The sequence below is a fragment of the Sciurus vulgaris genome (assembly GCF_902686455.1).
Source record: "Sciurus vulgaris genome assembly, chromosome: 5".
Lineage (NCBI taxonomy): Eukaryota > Metazoa > Chordata > Mammalia > Rodentia > Sciuridae > Sciurus > Sciurus vulgaris.
The window spans coordinates 50,663,450-50,689,415 of NC_136465.1; the positions used below are offsets into that span (position 1 = coordinate 50,663,450).

Consider the following 25,966-nt stretch of genomic DNA (forward strand, 5'->3'; position numbering starts at 1 on the left):
CTATACAATTGATTACATGGAATTATGAGTAAATGAGCCTAATTTTCTTTCCAAAGGAGTTAATTCCAGGTAACAAAATCTTGACCAGTACTTATGGTATGAATAAGAATCTTATTTTTATTTACTGATTTCTTTTTCCAGTTCTGGGGATTGAACCCAGAGGAGCTCTACTATTGAGCTACATCCCCAGTCCTTTCTATTTTTATTTTGAGATAGGATCTCATTAAGTTGCTGTAACTGACCTTGAACTTGCCATCCCCCTGCTTCATTAAGAAATTTAAACTTGCATGCAGTTTTTTTTTTTTTTTTTTTTGGGACTGGGAATTAAACCCAGAGGTGCTTTACTACTGAGTTACATTCCCAGTCCTTTTTATTTTTTTAGTTGTAGATGAACACAATGCTTTCATTTATTTTTCATGCAGTGCTAAGGATGAAACCCAGTGCCTCACATGTGCTAGGCAAATGTTCTACCACTGAGTCACAACCCCAGCCTCCCTTTTTATTTTGAGACAGGGTCTTGCTAAGTTGTTGAGACTGACCTTTGATCTTGTGATCCTCTCTCAGCGTGCCTAAGTCGCTGGGTTTAAAGGCAAGTATTACCACACCCAGCTAGCTGGATGCAGTACTCTTGCTGACTGCTTTATTATAGTTTTGATTGCAAACTACAGCTCTCCAAAGAATCTAAATTATTTTCTTCATTCTGTTTGTCCTCATAAAATATTATCAAAGTTGGGCTGGGGATAGCTCAGTGGCAGAACATGTGCTTATTATGGGAGGTCCTGGGTTTCATCCCCAGCACCGCAAAAGGGGAGGGGGGAGAAAAATCATTTCAAAAACAGAAAAGCATGATTTCATATTTTAAATTACTTATGTGGTTAAAAGTCATATGACAATAGTGATCCCCCAAGTGAGCAATATTTACTTTTAGACGACAGGGGAAGGACTGTATACCCCCCCAGGCGGGGCCTGCTGGGACTCCACTGTAGGTCCTTTCCATTTGGGTTCAGTCGGGGCAGCCTCCAACTATGGCAGTGGGTTCAGAGGCGAGCTCTCACCTTAGCCTGGCGTTTAGAGCTTGCAGGGGACCAAAGCACACACACACAATGACAGCTGTCACCCTAAGGAGGGATCCCCATGGTTAAAACAAAAATGCTTCAAGGAGAGAATAGTTTGAGGTGAACATGTCAAACCTTTTACCCCAGAGAAAAAGAAATTATAATGTCATTTCAACCTCCTGCAATCTTCTGTAACATGGTTTTTGATTGGCCGGCATGACCCTGGACTGCTAAACACCTTTCTGAGGTCCTTCATGGCAAGCAGCTACGATTCAGAATGGGAATGAAAAGCAGTTTCCCAATACGAAATTATTTGTAATTACGTGGAAGCTACACTTGAAGAGTTTCTGACCTGGGAATTGTAACCATATAAAGATTCTGATCATTCCAAATTCTGGGCTTATGCTGACTATAAATATTGTTAGTCTGTTTGAAGACAAGACAGATGTTTTCGAGGACGTCATGTGGTCTGATTTTGGGTTTCCTGGAAGAAATGGATAGGAAAGGACATTGTGGATGGAGCCCAGATCCCCTGTCATCTGGATTCCTATGTTTGCAACTTGGTATTCCAGGCACAAGGAAGGAAAAGATGGCATCTTTCCTCCAGAAGATACGCCTTTCCTTTACCCAACTAAAATCCCTTATGAAAAATCTAGCATGTTCATTAAAATCAATCCTGATTTAAAGCATTTTTCTCAGTTTCAGAAAGCTAAAAGATATATGGTCGCATTGAACCCAGGACAGGTTCTGTTTGTTCCCAGACACTGGTGGTATTACATAGAAACCACTGATTCTGTCACTGTCAGTATAAATTCATGGATTGAGCTGGAAGAGGACCACCTAGCCCAGGTGGAGAGGCCATCACCTGCAGGCTTGTGTGTGCACTGAAAACTGCAGAGGACTCACACAATACCACAGCTTGATTAAAACCCACTGAGGTTGAGGAAACATCCCACAAAGTCAATTGTCACTACTTAAATGGAGCTGTATCTGCCTTTTTGGATCTTATAAAACATCTAACATAGTAGAAATTTAAGCACTGAGAATAAAGAGAACACACAAAATGAAGATTTAAACATGTGCAACCATGTGGAGGTCGAGGGAGCTCATGAAGATAATCATGGCAGTTGGAAAACAGCAGGCAGCAAGTCCCTTTGGCCCTGATCTGGTCCCTATAATGCTGAGATCCAAAGAAACACCTTCAGAAGGAGGCGGCATATTTGAAAGTGATGGCAAAGGCTTTGTCAACAAAGATGGTAAACCCTTTGCAAAACAGTGTGATGAGTAAAAGTGAAAATGCAGAAGTTAAACAAATTGCTTCAAATAGTGCTCCAGCCCCTTCTCAATCATTCGTTTCTACAGATGACTTGCTGGATTGCTTGGTGAATCTGCAAGTGACCAGAATCGTGGCACAACTTTTGATATAAGGGAAAATCTTGTGATCCTAACAGATGAATTTTTAAATAACATTTTAAAGACATTTTTAAAAAGTATGATTTTTTTTAAAAAATGCAACAGCAAAAGGTCAGTTTGCATGTTTGCAAATGTACTTATTCTTACCTAATTAAAATTCATTAGTTGCCCTTTCAAAAAGAAATACAGGGGAAATACAATAAAAGACCTTTTCTATGGAGAGTTACATGAGATAAACCTTTCACCTCCACCTGTGTGTGCCTCATTTGGAGAACTGCCAGGTTTCTGCTTTGCTGAATTATCTAACAATCATGATTATTTACAGCATCCTGTGAGAAAATGTCAATTACAGAACAAACCATATAGTGATTTTTTTTTTTTTAATCACTGGGAGGTAACCAAGAAGAGCAGTGGGTACTTGCTTGTGATTTGATAATGGCACACCTCATCTGTTTCTTCTGATACTTCCACTGAACTTTCATTGAGCAAGCCATGTAGCACTGAGTTTCCCATCAAGGTTTTAGTTAGAAAATGACTTCTCATAATTTTTGCAGTTCTACTTATAATTAATTGTGTCCAAGACCAAACTGAAGATTGAACCATGATAGGCAATAGCCTTGTCTGGTTCTGGCATTGTAAAGCATTAGAGAGAACTTCGGAAAGAAAAGCAGAACTGCAAATTACTCCCAAATTTTTCATGACAGAGACTAGATTTGTCTGAGCTGCCTAAGAACAGATAATTAATACATAACAGAGCTGGGATAATTTAGGTCTTCTAATCCTAGTATAATGTCCTTTCTCCTGCACCGTGAGGTTAAGTTTAGCTTTACTGTCACTATTTAAAACAAACTAATTTAAAACTGACAGTTTTGCACCACAGTCCAAACAATGAGAAAAGCCCTCAAGTGAGAATACATGAACAGGGTAAGAGCAAATAATTAATTTTACATATTAACTGCCTAGTGAAAGTTTCCTCAAGTATACATGGCATTGAGAATTTTTTAAAATAAGTTTTATTGAGACATAATTCACATACCATAAAATTTGCCCTCCTTTTTAAAAACAATTCAGTGGTACTTCACATATTCAGAGTTGTACAAACATCACTACTACATAATTTCAGAACATTTTCATCACTACCAGAAAGCCCTGTATCTGGTATCAGTCAATTCCCATTCTTCCACCCCAACCCCCTCTGATCCCCTGGCAAATACTATTTCTATGGATTTTCCTATTCTGGACATTTCAGATAAATAAAATCATATGATATGCAATCTTTTGTGAGTGACCTCCTTCACTGAGCATGTTTTCAAGGTCCATGCACGTTGTAGCATGCATCAGAACTTCATTCCTTCCTTTTGTTTTGCAGTACTAGGAATTGAACCCAAGGGCACTGTACCAGTTACATTCCATGGAAACTGATTTCAGTTCATGATCCTTCCTTTTCTCTTCCCCTTTTCCCTCCCCTCTTCCCTTCTCCTTCTACTAGACTTCCTTTCACCATCTATTAATTTGTATTTGATTGGTTCTTTATGTACTCATCTTTCCCTCCCTCTTTCCTTTATTTTACTCTAGATTCCACATAAATATTCGACCTTTAAGTTTCTGAGTTTGGTTAATTTCACTTAGTATGATACTCTCCATTTCTATCCATTTACTAGCAAATGTCATAATTTCATTCTTTTTGATGGCTGAGTAAGACTCCATTGTGTATATGTACCAGAATTTCTTAGTCCATTCATCTACTGATGGGCATTTGGGTTAATTCCATAGATACTGTGAATTGTGCTGCTATAAACATTTTTTACTCAATGCCATTTTTGAAACTATGAAGAAAAACCATTATGTGAAGACTGTCTTCTTCATATACTGCCAGTTTAAAATCTTCCATCCATATATTTCTTAAAAGCTCATAAATTCAGTTATTAGGTAGGCAGAACCTTTTTATAGCTACACTTTATTACTTCCTTCAAATACTGGGTAGATCACTATTTTTCTTCGTCTAAGCCAGGAAGCAAATTAAGCCAGGTTTTAATCAGACCCAGTTTGCTCTTAGTTAGCAACCTCCATGTAGTTGCCAGGAGAGGTAGAACACACTCAAATGTGCAGGTGAAGCCAGGCACTGTGGTGCACACCTGTAATTCCAGCTACTCCAGAGGCTGATGCAGGAGGATCTCAAGTTTGAGGCCAGCCTCAGCAATTAAGTGAGAACCTGTCTCAAAATAAAATAAAAAGGGCTGGGGGTATAGCTCAATGGCAGAGTGCTTGCCTACCATGTGTGACACCATGGGTTCAATCCCAGGTACCAGAGAAAAAATAATGACCGAAAGAAAACAGGCAGAAAGTCATATAGCTGAGTAGCCAAAAAAGCACAGAGCTGACACAAAAAACCACCATCAGAGTAGAACTGCTGTAACTTCCATTCAGTCCTTAAACCCCACTCTTCAATGGCTGCACTGATTTTTATAGCATTTCTCTTGTCTGAGACATCACAGTATCTCTGAGTGAATTCAAAACCTTTTGATAAGTATCTAAAATATCCTGAGCAGTGGGTCTTTCTGCAGGATTCTGGCTCTTACAGGCCTTATGAATATCAAACAAATGGAATCGAACCATATCACTCCCCTCAACATGCCCCAAAAGGAAACTGGAGACATCTGGAATCTTCCAGATATCAATCTTCTCATCATATGAGGGCATGAGATCATCATGAAAGGGTGTGTCCTCGCCATAGGGCCACAGCTGCTCAGGAGCCACAAAATCCCCATGAAGCTCCCTGTGGCCACATTTCACAAACGTCCCAGAGCTGTGGTTCACCAGGGGTAAGGCATCTAGGTCGTTTGCCACAATGCTGAAGTTACTTGTCAGCAGATACTGAGATAGTGTCTTGGGCAGGTCATTCGAGTCACACATGACCAGTGTGCCCAAGGGGCTGTGGTGCAGATAGTTAATGATGCTGACATAATCCATGGCTAGCTGCAGCCTGTGCTGCCATGTGTTCACATTCTGGTACTTTGAAAGGTTTAGTGTTTCTTCCAGGTTGCTCAAGGAACCTAAAGGGTGATATTCAGTAAGAATAGTGTTGTCATCCTCACAATAGCCAAGCAATGTGACAATGTGTTTGCTTTGTAGAGATTTCAGCATCTGTAGTCCATAGAGGAAATCATCTTTCATTTCCAAACTGGTGAGCCGAGAGAGAGCAACTTTGCGTTCCTTCCACTCAGATAGAAAGACCTGAAACAAAGCCAGAAGAACATCAAATCTAACCCTTCCACCTGAAGTCAGGCAAGAAGAACAAATACCTTCTGTGTGGCAGGTGTGGCACAGTAGACAAATGAATGAGACAAGAACCCAGTCTTTGTGGTCCTAGAGTTGCACTTAGTTGTAAAGACTCACAATGAACAAACATACAACATGCAGAAAGGTGGAAGCAAATGAGTGCATAAAATGTCAGGGCAGGCGGGACTGACTGGTCTGGATTGCTGACAGCCAGTTGGAGATGACTCTGGAAGGTTCCTGGGAATTGGTCTTAGATGATGGTCACGACTTGCAGCACAGATGTGGGGCAAAGGGAATGTAGGCCCAGGAGGGGAGGCTGCCTGCAAAAAGCACAGGGCAGCCTACTGACTGCCAGTTCCAATTTACTGAAGCATAAAGGGTGCTTTTTGTATTTTATATCTTTTGGTATTTTCCAACTCTTTCAAAATAAAAATATATTACTTCTATAATTTAAAACATTTTTTAAGACTCAAAAATACTATAGAAAATGGAAAAGGACTAGAGGACCTTGAATATTTCTTCTGGATCTAAGAAGGGAGATTTTTTTTAATGGAAAAACCCTAATAAAAACAGTTGACCTTTCACATTCAAAAGAGAAATCTTTCAAGACCCCAAATCCCTCAAACTGAAAAATTTCACTATGGATCATCCTTTCTATTTAAAAAAAAAAAAAAAAAAAAAAAAAAGCCATTTTGCTCTGACTGCTACATTCAGTAAAAAATATGATGAATTCATAAAATTTTCATATGAAACATACTCCATAGATTTGCATTACCACTGAATTTGATATTTTGACTCCAATAAAAAAATCTTAAACAATTTTTTTAATCTTATTTTTTGTTAAACTCCATCATTTCCTTTTCTTTTTCTTTTCTTTTTTTTTTGGTTCTAGAAATTGAACCCAGGGGCACTTAACCACTGAGCCACATCCCCAGCCCATTTACATTTTGTTTAGAAATAGGGTCTCACTAAGTTACTTAGAGCCTCACTAAGTTGCTGAGGTTGGTTTTGGACTTATAATCCTCTGCCTCAGCCTCCAGAGCCACTGGGATTATAGGCCTGCACCACCACGTCTGGCTAAAATCCATCACTTCTTTGGACCTATTGTGCATGGTTATGACTAGTACTGACAGATGGGTAGGTTTGTTGTTGTTGTTTGGTTGTTTTATTTTGTGTTTCACAGTACTGGGATGAAGCCAAGAGCCTCCCACATGCTAGGCAAACCCTTTAGTACTGAGTTAAATCCTCTTGCCCTTTTTTTTCCTTTCTTCTTTTTGAGACAGGGTCTCACTAAGTTGCCTAGGCTTGTCTTGAACTTGGTTTCCAGGTACCTCAAGTCTCCCATGCAGCAGGGATTACAGACCATGTGCCACTGTGTCTGGCTTGGTTTTGGTTTTCCAGGCCCATTTTCATACAAAAACAATGATCACTTTAAGGAAGCTCCTACTATATGTTCAACAATAAGTCATGGAAGAGACATAACCACAGGTCCCAACTGACTTCCTCCTGAATCCTCTATTATGTCTTATTCTTTTCTGTGCCTCAGATAAATAAAAGGTTGTTAAATATTATTTATTAATAAATATTATTAGTCTTTAGGATGACTCACAAATATCTAAAACCTATAGTGCTAAAAATCTGCAAATCATTTGCCAAATACATTCTACTGTCAGGTATAACTAAAAAGAATAAAAATTTTTTAAAAAATCTGCAAATCATGGATTTTTATAAAATCATTTCTTAGCAATCTCTAGTTATTTTTAAATCACTTTCTAAAACATATATTTGGAGAGAACATCAATGTGTTCATCTTTTTTTTAAATTATAAAACAAATCATGAATAGTCATCTTGGTTAAAAAAAAAAAAAAAAAGGCAACTGCAGAAAGATAGAGTATATTTCTTTTTTTTTCTTTCTTTCTTTCTTTTTTCAGTACTGGAGATTGAACCCAGGGGCGCTCTACCACTAAACTACATCCTTAGCTCTATTTGCTTTTTAGTTTGAGAGAGGATCTCACTGGGTTGTTTAAGTTATGAACTCCAACTTGTGATGCTTATGCCTCAGTCTCTCAGGTTGCTGGGATGACAGGCACTGTGGCACCAGGGAGCATTTTTCACCTATATTGACATTTTGGTATTTCTACTGTCTGGTTGCTGTCCTTCATTCAATTTTTCTATAGGGCTACTTGCCTTTTCCTTATTTATTACTAGGACCTCCTTGTATCACCCATGTGATCCTTTATTGTAAATGTAAAAGATACAGAAAATAGTTCATGTAGTCTTTTCATAAAGCAAAGAATTTAACTGTAGTCAATGTAGTTAAATGTGTCTTCATTTAACAATAATTTATGTCAATCAGGTGAGGTGGCACACACCTGTAATCCCAAAGACTTGGGAGCTTGAGGCAGGAGGATCGCATTGGGAGGCTCAGGCAGGAGGATCACAAGTTCAAGGCCAGTCTAAGCAACTTAGGGACACCCTTAACAAGTTAGTGAGACTGTCTCTAAGTTAAAAAATAAAAACAAGAAGGACTGGAGATGTAGCTCAAAATGAGCACCATTGGGTTCAATCCCTGGTACAAAAAAAAAAAAAAAAAAAGAAAGAAAGAAAAAACTTATGTCAAAGGAAAAAAACTGGGCTGGGGGTTCATCTAGCTCAGTGGTAGAGCACTTGCCTAGCATGTGAGAGCCCTGGGTTCAGACCCCAGCACTGCCAGAAAACCACTGACATAACTGCTATGATAAAATTGACATTCTACTACAGGAGGCAGACAATAAATAAAAAAAGCAGGAAATGCATAAAGTATATTGGAAGGTTAAAAGTGTTTCAGAATAAAACAAGGAAGAGTTTGCAGTTTTAAATATAGCTGGGGAAGGTCTTGTTGGGGTGACATCTGAGCAAAAAACTGAAAGAGATAAGGGAATGAGCCATTTTGATACATAGGCAAACTACATCCTAGCCAGAAAACAGCTGGGCCAGATGCCCTGGGGGAGAAGTACACCCACAGACCACCAGCACAGAAAAGCCGGGTTGTTGCAGTGGGATGGGCAAGGCAAAACTGAGTAGGTAAGAGTCTAGTGAAAGGCAGACATTGTAAAGCTTTATCGAAAGAACTTTGCCAGATGGGGTGGCAGATACTTGTGATCCCAGCAACTCAGGAGGCTAAGACAGGATGATGGCCAGTTCAAGGCAAGCCTCAGCAACTTAGCAAGACACTATTTCAAAATAAAAAATAAAAAAGGCTGGGGATGTGGCTCAATGGTAAAGCACCCTTGTGTTTATAATCCCCAGTATCAAAAAAAAAAAAAGGAGGGGTCTCTGGTTTTTATTCATATTGAGAAAATAATTCACTTGAGAATTTTGAGGAGAAAAAGGACACATATTTAACTTATAATTTAATAATTCTGTCTATTGTGTTAACAGATGAAGTGGGTACTGGGCAAGCTTGGAAGCAGAGAGACCATTCTGGTTTTTGTTTGTTTGGTTTGGTACTAGGTATTGAACCCAAGGGCTCTCTAACACTGAGCTACATCCCAAGTCGTTTTCATTTTTTATTTTGAGACAGTGTCTCACTAAGTTACCCAGATAGCTTCAATCGTGTGATCCTTCTGCCTCAGACTCCCAGGTAGCTAAGATTACAGGCATGTGCCACCACACCCAGCATGGGTCTTTCAGCATAATCTTGGGTCTATAAGCCCAAAGTGGGTGAACCCCGAACTGTTTTTCTTAGGAATAAGACTGAGGACAGAGAGAGAGCAAGAGGAAGGAAAAGGAAACTTTAACTTTGTGCTTTGTCTAATAAATACCTGAGTTGAATATACTACTTTTATAATTAAGAAAAAAGGAATAAAGAAAAAGCAATAGGTCTATCTGCCTTTCCCAAAACAGTTACTGTAGTTTATGGGCAAAGCTACAAATTGCTATGGGTAGAGAACACAATGCCCCTGGCCATTCCAAACACAAACCAAAAGTACAGTCTGAGGAAGACAGGGAAATGGCACCACGTGTATATACTGAGGAAACTATCTGAGAATAAATCAATATCTTATGCACTGAGAATTCAATTAATGAGCTTTTATGCTCTGGCCCCCAAAATGTGTCCTAGATACAATAATGTATGGCTAGATGTCCTGGACACACCTACTATGCTCTCAGGGCACTTACACATTTATAAGAGACAAACAAAAACAAGATAAATGAGAACTAGAAGATACAGTAAGGGTGGCACTCTTAGGAGCATCAGGGAAGTCCTCTTAGAAGAGTAACAGAACTCTGGGAGAGGTGGTGCACATCTCTAAAACCAGCTAATCAGGAGGCTGAGGCAGGAAGATCACAAAATTTGAGGCCAGCCTGGGCAATTTATTTAGACCCCCTCTCAAAATAAAAAGGGTGGAGATGTAGCTCACTGGTGGAGCATCACTGAGTTCAATCCCAATTTCCACTGGGGTGGGAAGTGGCAGAGCTTCAGCAAGAAAAAGACCTGTAAGAAAGGGCTTGGTTTGAACAAGGAACACTGGAAAGACCAGAATGACTGCAAGGCAGGTGTGAGGATTCTGGGAAGAGTTCTGGGAGGTAGAAAGAATCCACAGTAGGGAGGGTGGAGCACAAGAGGGATAATCAGAAGCTTAATTTTTTTTCTCCAAGGATCAATAGGAAGCCACCAAAGCAGTTTTAAGGAAGAAAAGTGGCATGATCCGATCTGTGTCTAAAAGACAACTGTATATAGTAGGCGACAAAAGTGTAAGCAAGGAGACCTGTGAGAAGGCAAGAGAGGCGGGTCTGCGGACAGAGACTACTGAGGACATTGGGACGTATTCTGAAACCAGAACTGACATGACCTGGGACCTCAGTAAGAGAAGTTTCCCTAGAGTGGTGGTGTTTTGAAGACACATTGGAAGGGGATAAAAGAGTGACTGAGAGCAAGGAAGGTGGAATAGAGTTAGAGCAGCTTTCTATAATGGAAGCAGAGAAAGGGCAGGGGCTACAGAGGGCAGGGGAATCAAGGGAACAGGACTTTCTTTTTCAAAGAGAGTGTGTTTGTATACCAATAGTAATGAAGTTCAGAGTGGGACAGGCTGACAACGCAGGAAGCCACTTAAGTAAGTAGAGCCATGAGAATCAGGGATGAGAGCTGAGCTGCTGGTTTACAGATCTGGTGGAAGCAGAACGAAGACATTCCTTTTGGATGGTTTCTGCTTTCATAGCTCATAAAACAAGATTAGCTAAGACAAAGGATGGGAATGTTTGAAGAAATATTTCTCAGAGAATGGGAATAAAATTACTAAGGACAGTTGGGCTATGCTCAGTGCTTACCTGAGGTTTGTGGTAGTGCGTTTAAATTATGTGATTGTGGGATTTCTCCCTTACTTCAGTACAGTTGCCGAAGACCAAGGGCATAGTTGGGTTTCAACAGCAGCCAGGCACGATAGAGACAGTTGTTCCAACTCTTTGTAAAAGAGTGATTAAAAATAAAAACTTGTGGAATCTCTGCTAGGGGAATCAGGAAGTGGAGACAGGAGGGGTGTCCGAAAGTGAAAAAGCAGTGAGATGGATACTCTGAAACTGTCTATGGGACTGAGGAATTGCTGGATCAAAAGAATTAGAAGAAGAGGAGGGGGAAGTCAGAGTGGAATGTCAAGGATTTTGAGTTTAGAAATTCCTACTGAAGGGAATGAGATGTAGTTCAGTGGTAGAGCACTTGCCTACCATGCATGAATCCCTGGATTTGACCTCAAATACTATAAAAAAGAGAAAGAAATTCCTACTGAAAAACCTATGCCTTCTAGCCTGGGGTGCCAGGATAAGGAGAGGCACCTGTGTGGAGACGAGGTCGGGCAACGAAAGGAAATGGGTTACATGACAGGCAGCTATTCCAATGAGTGACTATATTCAGGATACTGACGGTCTCCTCTGTGCCAAACTGCACAGGCCCTGGGGTTCTGAAAGGAGAGAGGGCAGACAAGGCTCCTGACCAGTGCTGCTAACACACAAGTGTTCAAAATATTTTGTCTTGAGGGAAGTTTCAGCTAAAGAAAAACCAAACAAACAAACAAAAATACATAATGCCTTTTTGTTCACACTTTACTTTTTTTTTTTGAAATAGGGTCTCACTAAATTGACCTTCAACTTAAGATCTTCCTGCCTCATGCTCCTGAGTAGCTGGGATTACAGGTATGTGCCATCACACCTGGCTACTGATACTTCATTGTAATAAAATGATATTGCTTAGACTTATTAGCCACGCCATTAAATCTCATATATGGATGAATATGATTTGTGGCTCCCTAAAATTAAATCTATCTACAAGTGATAATTACTTGCCACCATCAAAACCATATTCTCTGGGAGTTGAGAAGCAATTCCAATGAATTCCAAAAACGTTCTGAACAATTACAACCATAGACATAACACATTCAAGGTCACTTCTTTGTATATACATTTCTCTTACCAGTACAGGGATGAACTCATGGCTTCATGCATGTTAGGCAAGCATTCTACCACTGAGTTACATACATCCACTTTGTGACAGAATCTTCCTAACTGCAGGGACTAGCATCCCAAGTAACTAGTATTGCAGGCATGCACCATTGCACCTAGCTTTCAAGGCCACCTCTTTGAAGAGGACAGAAATGAGCTGGCCTCTTATCTACTCAAATCCCTTCTTTGGTGATTCCCTCCCCGCCACATTCTAATACTTTCAAATGCATCTAAATAATATTGAGCCCCAAATTTATATTCTCTCAAATCTCATCCATACTGCTGGGCTTGTGCATTCAGTTGCCTGCATCCCCACCTGAATGTCCCACCAGAATTAGCATATCCACCTCAGATACACAGAATCTGTTCTTTCCTGTCTTCCCCATCTCAGGTAATAGCAACTCTAATCTTCCTAGTGGCCAGACTAGGAACCTTCTGGTCACACTCTCTCATACCCCACATTCAGTCTATTAGAAAATCCTATTGGTAATACCATTAACATATGTCCAGAATCTACTGATTTCTATTTCTTACTAACACCCTTTCAAGCCATAACCATCTCATCACATGCAAAAAAGCTGAACCAGTCTTCCACCCTTGCCACCCTTCATCCAATCTTCACATGGCAGCTAAAATAATCGCTTTAACATGTGAATTTCTCTAAAATTATTCCAGGGATTCTCAAAGTTCTGTGAGGCCCAGCATGATCTGGCTCCCCACTTGACCCTTCTCAGGCCTCATGGACCTCTTTTTCTCTTCCTGCTCTCTGGTCACACTAGCTTCCTTCCTGGTCCTTGAACAACAAGGAATGTTCCCTGCACAGAGGAGTGGAGTCTCTGCTCAGACTCATCTTTCTTACTAGAACACCTCTTCCCCAGATGCCCACATTCTCATCGTGGTCTCCCACTGCTTTGGCCAATCTACTCACAGCACCTACAATGAATAAAGTACTTTATACAAATTTCTTCCCCTTCTCCCTAACTCCTTTCTTTAAGACGTCTCCATCCACATCCAGGAGGAAGCCATGGCATCCACATTAGTCATTTATCAAACTGCAGCTTTGAAGATGCATTTCCTGATCTCTCCTTGCCTTCTGCCTGTCACAAATTCACAAAGAACCTTTCTTCACTCAACAATCTTTAACTGGCTTCTAAAGCCACTGGCTGCCTATCAGTCGATTCAGCTTCCACAGAAATGACAATCACACAGAGCATAGCATACAAATGGCTACCAACGGGACAGGGCTCTTGGAGTTTCTATTTGAGAACTGAATTCACTCCTTGATGTCTCTTTTCAAATAAAAGAAAATTTTAAAAATCAATAATACCATCATGGTTTGAAAATCAATAAAAAACTTGCTCATAATCCCGTCTTTTATAATTTCTGCCACTTTTGCATTTTTCTACATAAATATGTAATTTTGCAGTTGAAAATAACTACACAATTCTGTATCTTGCTTTTTTCACTTATTTTTTTTAAGATTTTCTTCTGTTGCTACATGAGGTTCCTAACTAAAAGTGGTTGGACCATAATTTAACTAATTGTTCTCCTAAAATTGTTAGTCCTAATTTTCCATTAGTATAGTACTCTTTTATACATTTAGCTTTTTTTCATCCTTCAGATTTTTTTCTTCTTTTAAAGTCAAAATCCCAGATATGAGATTACACAGAGACTTTATGGAGCTTTAAGACAGGATCTCACTTTGTGGCCCAGGCTGGACTCAAACTCCTGGGCTTAAGTGACCCTCTTGACTCAACCTCCCAAGTGCTGGGACTACAGGAAGGTGCCACCACATCCACTTCCTTTTATGGGTCTTAGCACAGAATGCCAAACTGCTCTCCCAAAGAACTGATACTGGTGGTAATGCAGAAGAAAACCATGCACTCACTCTCTTCACGGCTCCTTCCCCAACGCGCTTTAATTGTCTCACTTCTGTCCTCAGCTCCTCACAAGACAGCCAGGGTGAGCAGTTTTTCATCTGCCCCATTCTGAAGTAACCATGCGGACAAGATCTAGAGTCCTTGGTGGAATGTTGAGGGGATATGAAAAATCGGTCAAGGTAGAGGTAAAGGAGCACATTCATAAGGGCCATGGTGAGCAGCAGCCCAACAACGCGGGGGACTTCTCTGTGGGTGAGACCTTTCCTGCTCTCCTGGGCTTTCCTTTCCATGTTGTTATCCCGTTTCAGTTCCTACAATAAAACAGGAAACAAGGAGTAATAACACTGTCAGCTATAACTTCCATGAAGGGTTTTGAAGACACTGGCCTGAAGGTATCTATACCCTCTCATGCCTCCCCACTAATAAGTCCTATAAGCTTTGGAGTCATGAGAGGAGCAAGGGAGGAACTGAACATTAGGCTTACACTAACTGTTCAATTTCAGCTGTTTCCATGCTCCAATACTCACTCATTTTTGTTTTTGGTGGGGCACCAGGAATTGAACTCAGGAGCACTTAACCAATAATTCACATCCCTACCCCTTTTTAAATTTTGAGACAGGGTTTTGCTAAGTTGCTGAGGCTGGTTTTGAACTTCAATCATCCTGCCTCAGTCTCCCCATCACTGGGATGATAGGTGTATGTCCCCACACCTGGTTTATTTATTATTTATTATTCATCTAGATTATGCTGAAAGGGAGGTATCTGTCTCTCTGTCTTACAGTAGTTTATACAAAGTAGATATTCATAAATATTTAGTAAATTAAAAGAGTGGGTCTGGGGCAGGAGCTAAGAAACTGGGATTTTCCTTGGAAGGTACTCAAAAGCCCTTGAACAAGATGGAGCTGTAGCTCAGTGGCAGAGCACTCACCTAGCATGCATGAGGCCTAGGTTTGATTTCCAGCAGAGGTGAGAGAGGGGGGATGGACAAAAGTTCATGGTTTATTTTTTCATTTGTGGTTCTAGGTATTGAACCCAGGGCCCTCGGTATGCTTTGTGAGCACTCCTACCACTGAGCTACATACCCAGCCCAAACTCTAAACATTTTTAAGAAGCAAACCTTTATCAGATATGAAAAGTGGATCTGGGGTGGGAGACGGAAGTTTGGAGACTAGTTAGGAGGCCCTGGCAATAATCTTGGATAAGAGTCAAATAATTCATGAGTGGTGAGATTAGAAAGAGGACTCAGATGACAATGGCAATTAGTAATCCTGAGAAGGCATGAACTCCAGCACTTGAACCATTGCAGGACATGTGGAAGAGGGGTCCAGGTGGGGACAAGCCTGGGTAAAGACTCTAAGCAGAGAGAGAGCTTGTCACTCAGGAGGCTGGGGGCAGAAGCTATATATAAAGCAGAATGGAGGACCATCAATACAATAGATATAGCCATGTTACTATGTGTCAGCTGACTATAGGCACTGGGATGCTGAGAGATACTAGTGATAGAACTGCCTTGTGCTCCTTGTGCCAGAGACAACTATAACATGCAGCTTTACCTTCCAGGAGCATCCTCCTTCTCCCAGCTAGGTCTCCATCCAGGTATCTGGGTCAAACAGTGTTCTGGTTGGTCCCAGGGAATGGTTTGAAAGTCCTCTTCCATGAAGTACCAAAAAAGGAGGTTTGTTGAAAAAAAATTACAACACTGTACACAGACAAATCACAGCAGTCCAAATGATTCATTCCCCTTTCCTAGAGGCCCTCCTAGTGACTAGGTGTCCAGGAGGTACAGGGCAAGCCTTGGACAGCCTAACCACCATTACCAAAGCACTGTCAGCTTATGTGGGTGCAGAGCCCTCTCTAGTCTCTATTTGATCTCAATCTGCTCTCTCCACCATATTAAGTAGCTTCTACTGGCTCATCTCTGCACTGAGCATGAAATACACAACTGAATTAAACAGACATGGGTCTATCCTCTTGGAGCTCAGTGGAAAATCAGGTGGGGAAGACAGATAATAAGCAAGTGAATAAAATTTAATCATTATCCTGTGATGAGGGTTCAAGGATAGAGAATAAATGGATGAAGAATCCCAGACCTTTCTGAAGATATAAAATTCATATCAAGCCCAGAGGACTGAGAGGAACCAACCATGAAAAATTCAGAAGACAGCCCTTTCATACCTTGTCCTTAAGGAAGTAAAATTTACCTACCATTCATTGAGTTAGGACAACAGATACCAACCACACCAGCCATAAAGTTAACAGGAAATGCGCTTTTCCTAAGGATAAGCCACAGCTTACAAAGTGTCAAACAACCCCTTTTCTTTGAACGTTCACTACTTTTGTATCATTGAAAACCTTTGTTTTTGACAATCACAGACTGTCAGAAATTATGTCATTTAAAGACATGTCATTAAGAATGAAACATCCCAGTCTTACTTGGAGGATCTAAGTCACAAAGAGAAGTGACCTCAATTTCCAAACAAGCAGAGCTTTAGATATCAAGCTCTGGAGTTTACCGCTCATTTATGTTAACCTTGTTGTCTCCAAGGAAATAGTACCTTGGGGTCCACTTTGTAATCTAGACATTATCTTGACTTCTTTATGCACAGCCCAGTTTGGGTTGAGCTCATCAAAAGTACAGAATGCTACTTCATTTAAACTTTCCATCCCCCCAATTCTACAATGCTTTCTTTCCCTTTGCAAGATCCAATCCCACTGGTATGCAGTTCCACTCATTGAAATTATTCATACATGTGGCCTTAGGTTGGCTGGATTAGGTCACCCTCATTCTTCTAATTTATATGGCCTTTTCTCCCACTTCTGCTTTTGGCTGATGATCTTGTCTCCTGTCTTACTGAAAAACAGAAGCAATCAGAGAGCATTTCCACAAGTTCCCAATATCTGGTCCTAGGTTCCTGCATATTCTACCACTTTCCTGTCCAAAACTGACTATGCTGGAAAGCTCTGAAAAACACTATGCTGTACACCTGCTCAGGGACTCAGCTCCAGCAGTTCTCTTCTCTTTGGAATCATGCCACAATTCCTCCCATTGTCTAATTCACCCTGTCATCACCCTACTTTCTCCCCTAGCTAAAGTCCTAGTCCTTTCTTCCCTTTTCAGCAAACTCCATAGAGTACCCAAACCTACTCCCTGTAGGTTTGCTGTCCTCTCCTTCTCACCAACATACTGCTAGTCCACCCAAACTGACCTCAATTAAAGTCACCATCAGTGATATCCACTTTACTATGCACAACAATTAATGCCCAGTCCCAGTCTTACTGGACCCATCAGCTGAATTGGGTATAGCTGATCTCTCCCTCCTCCTTAAAACACTTTCCTTACTTAGTTTCTGGGAAAGTACGCTCCCTCCTCTCTCTGACTCTATGTGCTTATTGCCCTGGTCTCAAACCTCATACCTCTTCACTTATTCCCTGGGTAATCCCATCTGACTCATGACTCTCCATTCCTACTTGCTGACAGACTCATAAGTATACCTCCAATCCTAGACTCTCCTAGACCTCAAAGCTTGCTTCCTTGACATACTATTTGAATGTCTGATAGACAACTCAAAGATAAGATTTCCCCTCAACAGTAAGAATTTAATTGAAAAACTGGCAAAGGACTGGAACAGACATTTCTTCAAAGAAGTCATACAGGTGGCCAAGAGGCACATGAAAAGATGTTCAATTTCATTTACCATGAAGGCAAATGCAAATCATAATAAGCATGATGAAATACTACTTCGTACCTCTAGGATGGTTATAATAAAAATAAATCAAGCAACAAGAAATGTTTATGAGATTGTAAAAAAAACTGCAGTCCTATATTGCTGGTGAGAATGTAAATTGTAGCCACCATGGAAAAAAATGAAGCATTTCTTTTTTTCTTTTTTTTGATACTGGGAATTGAACCCAGGGGCTCTAAACCACTGAGCCATATTCCCGGCCCTTTTTTATTTTTTGCAACAGGGTCTAAGTTAAAGACGCTGAGGCTGGTTTTGAACCTGAGATCCTCCTGCCTCAGCCTCCCAAGTTGCTGGGATTACAGGCGTGTGCCACTATACCCAGCACAGTATAGCATTTCTATTTGAAACATATTTACCATATCGCCCAATAATTCCATTGCTCAAAATATACCTATGAGAACTGAAAATATACATTCATATAAACACTTGTACACAAATGTTCATAGTAGCATTATTTATAGTAGACAATGGAAATAATCCAGATGTACATCAGCTAATGAATGGATAAACAAAACGTATTACATTCATAAATGGATTATTATCCAGCCATAAAAAGGAATAAAGCACTAATTTCTGCTAGGCCAGGGATGAACCTTAAATACATGCTCAGTGAAAGAGGTTCAAAAGGCACAAAAAGTCAAATGATGTATGATTTCATTTATATGAGATGTCCACAAATCCATGTAGACAGAAAGCAGATTAGTGACTGCACAGTTTGGGGAGCAAGGAGATGAGAAATGGTTACTAATTAACATGGGATTTCTTTTTAAACTAAAAATTCTGGAATTAGTAGTGATAGTTGCACAATCTTACAAATATATGCTTAAAAATACCAAGGAATTGGGGCTGGGGTTGTGGCTCCGTGGTACAGCACTTGCCTAGCATGTGTGAGGCACTGGGTTAGATTCTCAGAACCACATATAAATGAATAAATAAAATAAATGTTCATCAACATCTAAAAAAATTTTTTTAAAAACCGAAAGTTTAAAATGGCAACTTTTACAGTATCTAAATTTTATTTCGACCGAAAAGATAAAAATACTTCCCAAACTATAGTTGTGATCTTTCTCCCTAATCTATTCTTTCTGTGCTGTTTACAAGCTCAGTGAACAATGACTCCATCCTTGCATTTACCAGTCAGTAGGGATGTAGGTGAGACCAGCACAGAAATACTGCCTTTTCTAACCTGGGAATTTTGGAAATAAATGATTCTTCCATAATTTATACACACACACACACATATATATATATATATATTTTTTTTTTTTTTTCTTAATTAGCAAAGGAAAATGCTGCTTACTTATCCCTGTTTTCATTAGGGATGCTCAAGAAACCCTGACTATGGAACCACTTCAGTTTCGCTCAGCACTTTCCCGAATCTCCTGGACATGATGCCAGCTGCTTGCTCATCCCACTACCTCAGCCTTTCCAGGTGTGCTACTGATGTTCAAGATGGTCATTTGCTTACCTTTCTCATAAAGACTCCAAGCCTATGTCTTTCTCTCTGGCCCATTCCCTCATGTCACCTTCAAGGTCTTCAATTGAAATCACAACAATTTTTACTACTTAAGCCTTTTTAGTCTCTAGAGCTGATTCTTGGAAAGTACACTTAAAGAAATTGATAAAATGGTTGCAATCACTCTTTTACAATATTTAAAATGACCAAGTGTGTCTCAACTTAGACCTCAGGTCAGGGAGCAGCAAACTTTTTTCTATAAAGTAACAAATGGTAAACATTTAGGCTTAGCAGCTAGAAGTCAAAGTGTAGAGACAAACCTATTACTGTGATTTGCCGTAAACTGACAGGTGGTGCTAAGTAACATTAGGTCCTATACTGTCTCTGTCACAATTATTCAACACTGTCACCAGAGTGTGAAAGCAGCTCCAGATAATACACCAAACTGTGTGACTCTGTTCCAGTGTGGTTCATTTATGGACACTGGAATCTAAATTTCATATATTTTTAATGTATCACAAAATATTATTCTTTATTAGATTCCAACCACCCCCACAATATTTTTAAAAATTAAAGCATTCTTAGTTATTAGGCTATATAAAAACAGGCAGTGGGCCATACCTGGCCAAGCACAGCAGTAGGTGATATTCCTTTGGGTATGTCATAAGCCAAAGTCATCTCACCCACATCTGTGGCTTCACTGACCCTCTAAATGCTTACAATATCTAAGTCTATACTGCATCCCTGATTTTTCTCCTGAACACTTCACTTAGCAGGTTCTTCAAGGTCTGGGATGTCCACAGCTTACTGAAGAGACTCTTTCATGTCCTCAAAATGCCCCTTCTCTAGGGTTTCCACTCTACACACACAACCTACCCACTCACGCAAGTCATGAACCAGGGTGACTTGAAACCAACCAATCAGCACACATAGCCAAACCTCTTCAAATCTGTTCCTATCTGTCCTTCCTTGCTACATATGCCCTGGTGTTAAGTCACTAACATCTCTTACCTGAACTTCTGCAACAGTTTCCTGCATGGTCTCTCCCTTCTTTCTCTTTTCCAATCCATTCTCCACACAGCAGATAGGAGCGTTTTCTTTAACAAAATGTTCCAAGAGAAAAATAAAAAGTAAGGTTGTGCACATCCATTTGGCTTTGTCAATTTACACTGCATGTTTGTTTCCAATATTTTGTTTTGTTTTTGATACTGGGAAACAAACCTGGGGCTCCCAGAGGCTAAGCACACGTTCTACAACTGAGCCCAAACTTATAAAAGTAAAATAGTATATATATATATATATTTAAAACCCCTTTGTCCAGTCTAAGTCTGTTCCATCCCAAGCAACTGTCACTATCCTCACATTGGTACGCATCAGCGGTTCTCAAACGTGGGCCCTGGGCCTGTCTGTAGTAGCACCTCACTGGGAACTTGAGAGAAATGCAAATACTTAGGTATTTACCACAGACATACTAAATCAAACAAAATCTGTTGTAGGAAGTCCGCCAGGTGATCTGGATACATGCTAAAGTTTCAAAATCACTGGTATGTGCAATCGCCCTACATGCTTTGTATTTTCACAAGTATGAACCTGTAAGTAATAACACATTTTCAAGCTTTATATAAGCGGTTGTGTACTTGCATTATCCATTTGCAACTAACTCTTTTTTTAAGCTCAACAATGTTTTTGAGATTTATCCATGTACGTGAAATACCAGTTAGTTCACTTTTTATTTTTTTAATTCTGGGGATTGAACCCAGAGGCCAACCACCCAGTTACATCTTCAGACCTTTTTGAGACAGGGTCTCAAAGTTGCTTAGGGCCTTGCTAAATTGCTGAGGCTGGCTTTGAACTTGCAATTCTCCTGCCTCAGCCTCCCAAGTCACTGGGATTACAGGCCTGGCCAGTTCACTATTTTTAATCATTTGACTACACTACAAGTTTTTTTTTTTTTTTACTTTTCAAAGGCTACACATAAATACTGGGAAAGACTAATATAGACATCTACATTGTGGAGTTTCAATACTCTTGAACAACTCCAGAGAGCTATGGGGATAATGTACAATGAGCATTAAAGACAGAGTCCTAGTCCCTACCTGTGCTGGTGGTTTTAGTGAAATAAGTTTTGTACATATCTCCTTAGGCATGTATGCAAGAGTAGCTTTCTGATAGATACGGAGGGATTCTTCCAAACCACAGATTTCATTTTCTCTGGATTAACAACATTCAACAGCTCCTACTCTGCACTCAGGAAAAAGTCCAAACTCTTAAAGGTTCCCTGAGAGGTTGGGGGTGTAGCTCAGTAGTCGAAAACTACTGAGCTGCAGGAGGCATGAGGTCTTCTAACCTCTATCTGCCTCTCCAGATCCTTCTCTGCCCTACACTCCAGTTCAAACTTTCTTCAGTGCTCAAAAGCAACCTTTTGCAATCCAGTTCCAGGTTTGGCTCATGTGTTCCTTCAAGACTGTGAGCTACAGGTCTGCCTGCCTGTTCTGTTCCCCACATGTCTTTAGCACCTGGCACACAGCAGGCACTAGTTAAGAAGGCACTGACTGTTGATCACAGTAGACTTCACCATCTTCATGATCTTAGCCTCACATACTGTTTTCTCCCACCTGTTGAATCTGGTTTTTGTCTCTTCATGGTACTGCCTTCTAATGCCTCTTACCCACCACCTCCTTCCATCGAGTTCAGCCTAATTCCACAGTTAATTCTTTTAACCTTCAAATTCTCCTTTATCTGTAACCTTCCACTGATCCTACCTTGTCACTAAGGGGGGCTTCAGGTTTTATGGGGCTTGAAGCTTATATAATATTGGGAAGAAAAGGGTACTCTTTAAGAAAAGAACATACACGCCAGCGACACACACCTGTAATTCTAGCTACTCAGGAGGCTAAGGCAGGAGGATTCCAAGTTCAAGATCACCCTGGGCAACTTAGCAAGATTCTATCCCAAAATAAAATTTAAAAAGAAAGGGCTGCAGAGATAGCTCACTGGTAAAGCACTTGCCTAGTGCTTCAGTCAGCTTTTTGCTGCTGTGACTAAATGATCTGACCAGCACAATTATTGAGGAGGAAATGTTTATTTGAGGGCTCACAGTTTCAGAAGTCTTAGTCCAAAGAGGGCTGGCTCCATTCCTCAGGGCTCAAGGTGAGGCAGAACATCATGGCGGAAGAGTGTGGCAGAGGGAAGCAGTTCACATCAGAAAGCACAGAGTCTCCACTCTCCAGATACAAAATATATACCCCAAAGCTGCGCTCCAATTCCAATCTCCTTCAGTCACACCCTACCATTTCAATTAATCTCATCAGGGATTAATTCACTGATTGGATTAAGACTCTTACAACTCGATCATTTCTCCTCTCAATCTTCCTGCATTGTCTCACATGTGAGCTTCTGGGGGACACCTCACATTCAAACATTAATACCTAGCATGCACAAAGCCTAGGTTTGATGCTAGTACTCCCCCAAAATAAAAAAACAAGAACAAAAAATATTCCAATTATATGTTTAAAACTGCTGGACCCCTTGCCAGGGATTTATGCAAGTTAAGGATCTAGATTACAAATTCACATCTACTTATCATTCTGTAGCACCCAGAATCTGGCTCTCTATACTTTCCTCATATTTACTCTGCTATGGTTTGGATAACTGTTCCCCAAAGGCCCAGTTGGTCACCAGCCTGTGGCACTATTGCAAGGTGGTTCAACCTTGAAAAGGCAGAGCCTAATGAAAAGAAGTTAAGTCACAGGGGGCACACCCTTGGAGGGCATATTCAGCCCTGGACCCCTTCCTTTGTGTCTATCTGCTTCCTGGATGCCATGAGGTAAAGCAGCTTCTTCCACCACTTGCACTTACCTTGGAGGACTGCCTTACTACAGGCCCAAAGCAATAAGACCAACCCACCCTAGACTGAAATTTCCAAAACAGTGAGTCAAACTAAACCTGTCCTTTTCATATTGATTTATCTCAGATATTTGTTATAGCAATGGAAAGTTAACACACACTCAAAAACTACCAACATCAGGTAATTCTATAACCCTAGAAATTCTTATTTTTTAATCTATATTTTACCTTTGGCATTACTCAGCATCCCGTTAATGCATTTTTTTTGTTGACTCTGTATTTTATATGCATCAGTAGTCTTTTAATTATCCCTAAGTCCTCACATGCTGAATTCTCCCTCAAAAACATTTGTCCAAAATTTCAAATGACTTTTACACAGTGTCAACTTCAACCAATTCTGTGAAGTAGATACAATTGTGATGTTATTCCTAACACATAGATAAAGAACTGATTTGAAGGTGAAGTGACTTCTCCAAGATTTTCACTATACACGAAAGAGTCAAATTTTTGGCCTCAAACCCACATACTTCCTTTAAACCCTGCAAAGCTCAGGGGTTGAACTGAATTGAACCCACTATGGTTACTGGGATAGGGGTGGGGGGGGTGACACTGAGACTGACAGTTTATTAAAGGTTTTAGCCCACCTCAATACCCGATTTTTTTTTTAATTTCAGAGGCATATTTCTAGAGCAGACTGCCCAGAGCTTAGGATGAGGCAGAGTAGAGTGGCAGAAGGAACTTTGTCCTAGAAATCAAACGAACAAAAAACACACTAAGATATACTGTTCCTGAATAATACCCTGCACATTAAGGAATAAGGAATGTGGGGTCTGTTGGGTAGGAGATATTCAGGTACTATTTAAATAAACACAAAGGATTTCTTTCGTCAATAAGAAAATCTTGATAATGGGGGGGGGGGCTTACAGATAGGATCTACTGCTGTATAGTCAATTTAATTTTAACCAGTTTACAGAACACTTTATACAACTCTAGAAGAGACAGATTAGTGTCAACCAATACAATTGAGAACAGAAGCCCATTTTCCAATACAACACAGATACATTAACTATTTAAAATATTCTGGATGCTTACTCAGCTTTTTGGGTTCCATTGTAAAGGCAATGGGTGAAGAACACAAAATTACTAAGTGGTCAAATTTTGCTTTAAAAAAAAAAAAAAAAAAAAAGCAGCATATGGTCTCACTTCACACAGCTCTGGCAGCAACGAACCCGTCCGTATCCCACAAGCGCCATACGGAAGGACTGAAGCCTGCCTGTCACGGGCGGAGTCCTCCGGCCTTCAGCAGCGGGGCACGAGGCGCGGGGGGCGGTGCAGCCCAGCAGGAGAGGCACACGACGCAGCCGGCGGCCCCATCCACCCCGGGCCCGGCCCGAGGCGCTGGCCAGCCAGGTGCGAGCCCCGCACACAATACAGCCTCCTGCCCGTCTCTCGGGGAACCCAGGCCAGTAGAAGGCTGTGCCACTCGCCGGCGCGCCTTGCTGTAGGCCCTCAACCCGCACGTAGGCAGCCTACTGCGCCGGCGCGGCCGGAAGCGGCCCTGGAAGGGCGAACGCGAGGCTGCCCTCTCCTGTCCACCGCTCACCACGCACCCGGAGGCCTGACTCACCCAGCAAAACCCGAGCACAGCCCAGGTGCTTTGCCCGCGTTTCTTACATCTGAACTGTGAGCACAGTAATGTGCTGACCTGTTCTGGTCTTAGCATGGTGCTGGATCCTGTGGGGAGACTGATGGAAGATCTAGACTCACTGCAAAGCGGTGGTTTCCAAAACGTGGTTCTCAGATCAGCAGCACAATGGTATGAAGTGCGGATTCTTTGCCCCATCCTAGGTCAGGCCTCTGGATGATACTGATGCCAGTGAAGTTTGAGAACTACTGGTGTAAAGGAAACTACGGGGCTTCCCTCAGAGAGCAGTAAAGTTGAGCTTCACTCATTCAAGGGCCAGCAGGTAAGAATTTGAGCAAGCCTGAAGGGAAGAGTAAGATCTGGAGAAGGCAGAAAGGTCTCAACACACCACACCAACGTTGGCACTTGGTGGGAAAATGATAGGGGTAAGGAATAAGTTGCAACACTGAAAATGAGACATAGGATGTAACTTTTTGTTTAAATTAGAAGTGTCATCTGGCCAGGTGCGGTGGCACACACCTGTAATCCCAATCCCACGAGAGGCTGAGGCAGGAAGATCACAGGATAAAAGTCAGCCTCAGCTACCTAGCCAGACCCTCTGGGACCCTCAGCAACTTAGAAACCCTGTCTCTAAAAAATGAAAAAGTGCTGGGGATGTAGCTCAGTGGTAAACTTCCCTGAGTTTAATCCCCAGCACATTCCCCCCAAAAATAGTACTTCTGCACTGACTCTTTTTCCAAGTTTGAAATTAATAACACAATGTGAGTTAAAAACTGAACCTGTGCTGAGTCCAAACAATGAATATTAAAATACAATAGTTTGAGGGGCCCTGGATTCCATCCCCTGCATGGCAAAAACAAAACAACAGAACACCTAAAAGCTACTTATGCCTGTCAAAAAGAATTGTAACACATACTACTGACGTCCAGAGTCTGTTTCCCTACCTCTTACACTGTAAAGTGGAAGAACCTGTACCAATTCCTCTTACAGGTCCTGGCAAATTCCATTTCTAGGAATTTGTCCTGTGGAAATAATACATGAGGAAATTTGTCCTATGGAAATATACACAAGAGATCTGAGTATTATGAAAAAGAATATTTGTAGTAGAAAATAAATCTGAAAGTAGAATAGGAATTGTGGAAAGAAATTATCCCCACGGCCATTAAAAATGGTT

The 25,966-nt window shown here is 40.9% G+C and overlaps 2 protein-coding genes and 1 pseudogene across 5 annotated transcripts in view; 1 reads left to right on the plus strand and 2 right to left on the minus strand.

The window, feature by feature from the left end:
- Positions 1-14,244, minus strand: part of HGSNAT (heparan-alpha-glucosaminide N-acetyltransferase) — a 56,827-nt gene extending 42,583 nt beyond the window's left edge. Inside the window, exon 1 of the mRNA XM_079140620.1 lies at positions 14,111-14,244. The gene's annotated coding sequence lies outside the window, so the exon portion shown is untranslated. The remainder of the gene's footprint in view (positions 1-14,110) is intronic.
- POMK (protein O-mannose kinase) lies at positions 277-24,687 on the minus strand. Of its 3 annotated transcripts, none has more exons than XM_079140623.1 (5): positions 24,351-24,687; positions 20,313-20,398; positions 15,656-15,752; positions 14,111-14,413; positions 277-5,702 (listed from the first exon to the last, which is right to left on the minus strand). In XM_079140623.1, exons 4-5 carry the CDS (start codon positions 14,390-14,392, stop codon positions 4,932-4,934), a joined length of 1,053 nt encoding a protein of 350 aa, XP_078996749.1. In that variant the 5' UTR covers positions 14,393-14,413; positions 15,656-15,752; positions 20,313-20,398; positions 24,351-24,687; the 3' UTR covers positions 277-4,931. The 3 variants fall into 3 exon arrangements, with proteins under 3 accessions (XP_078996749.1, XP_078996750.1, XP_078996748.1); XM_079140624.1 differs by having other exon boundaries at positions 15,656-19,380; XM_079140622.1 differs by lacking the exon at positions 24,351-24,687 and adding an exon at positions 22,399-23,860 and having other exon boundaries at positions 15,656-20,398.
- On the plus strand, positions 1,572-2,482 carry LOC306661588 (HSPB1-associated protein 1-like; annotated as a pseudogene). Its single transcript has one exon. The product of its transcript is annotated as an HSPB1-associated protein 1-like (transcript).
- Positions 24,688-25,966: the final 1,279 nt, after the last annotated feature.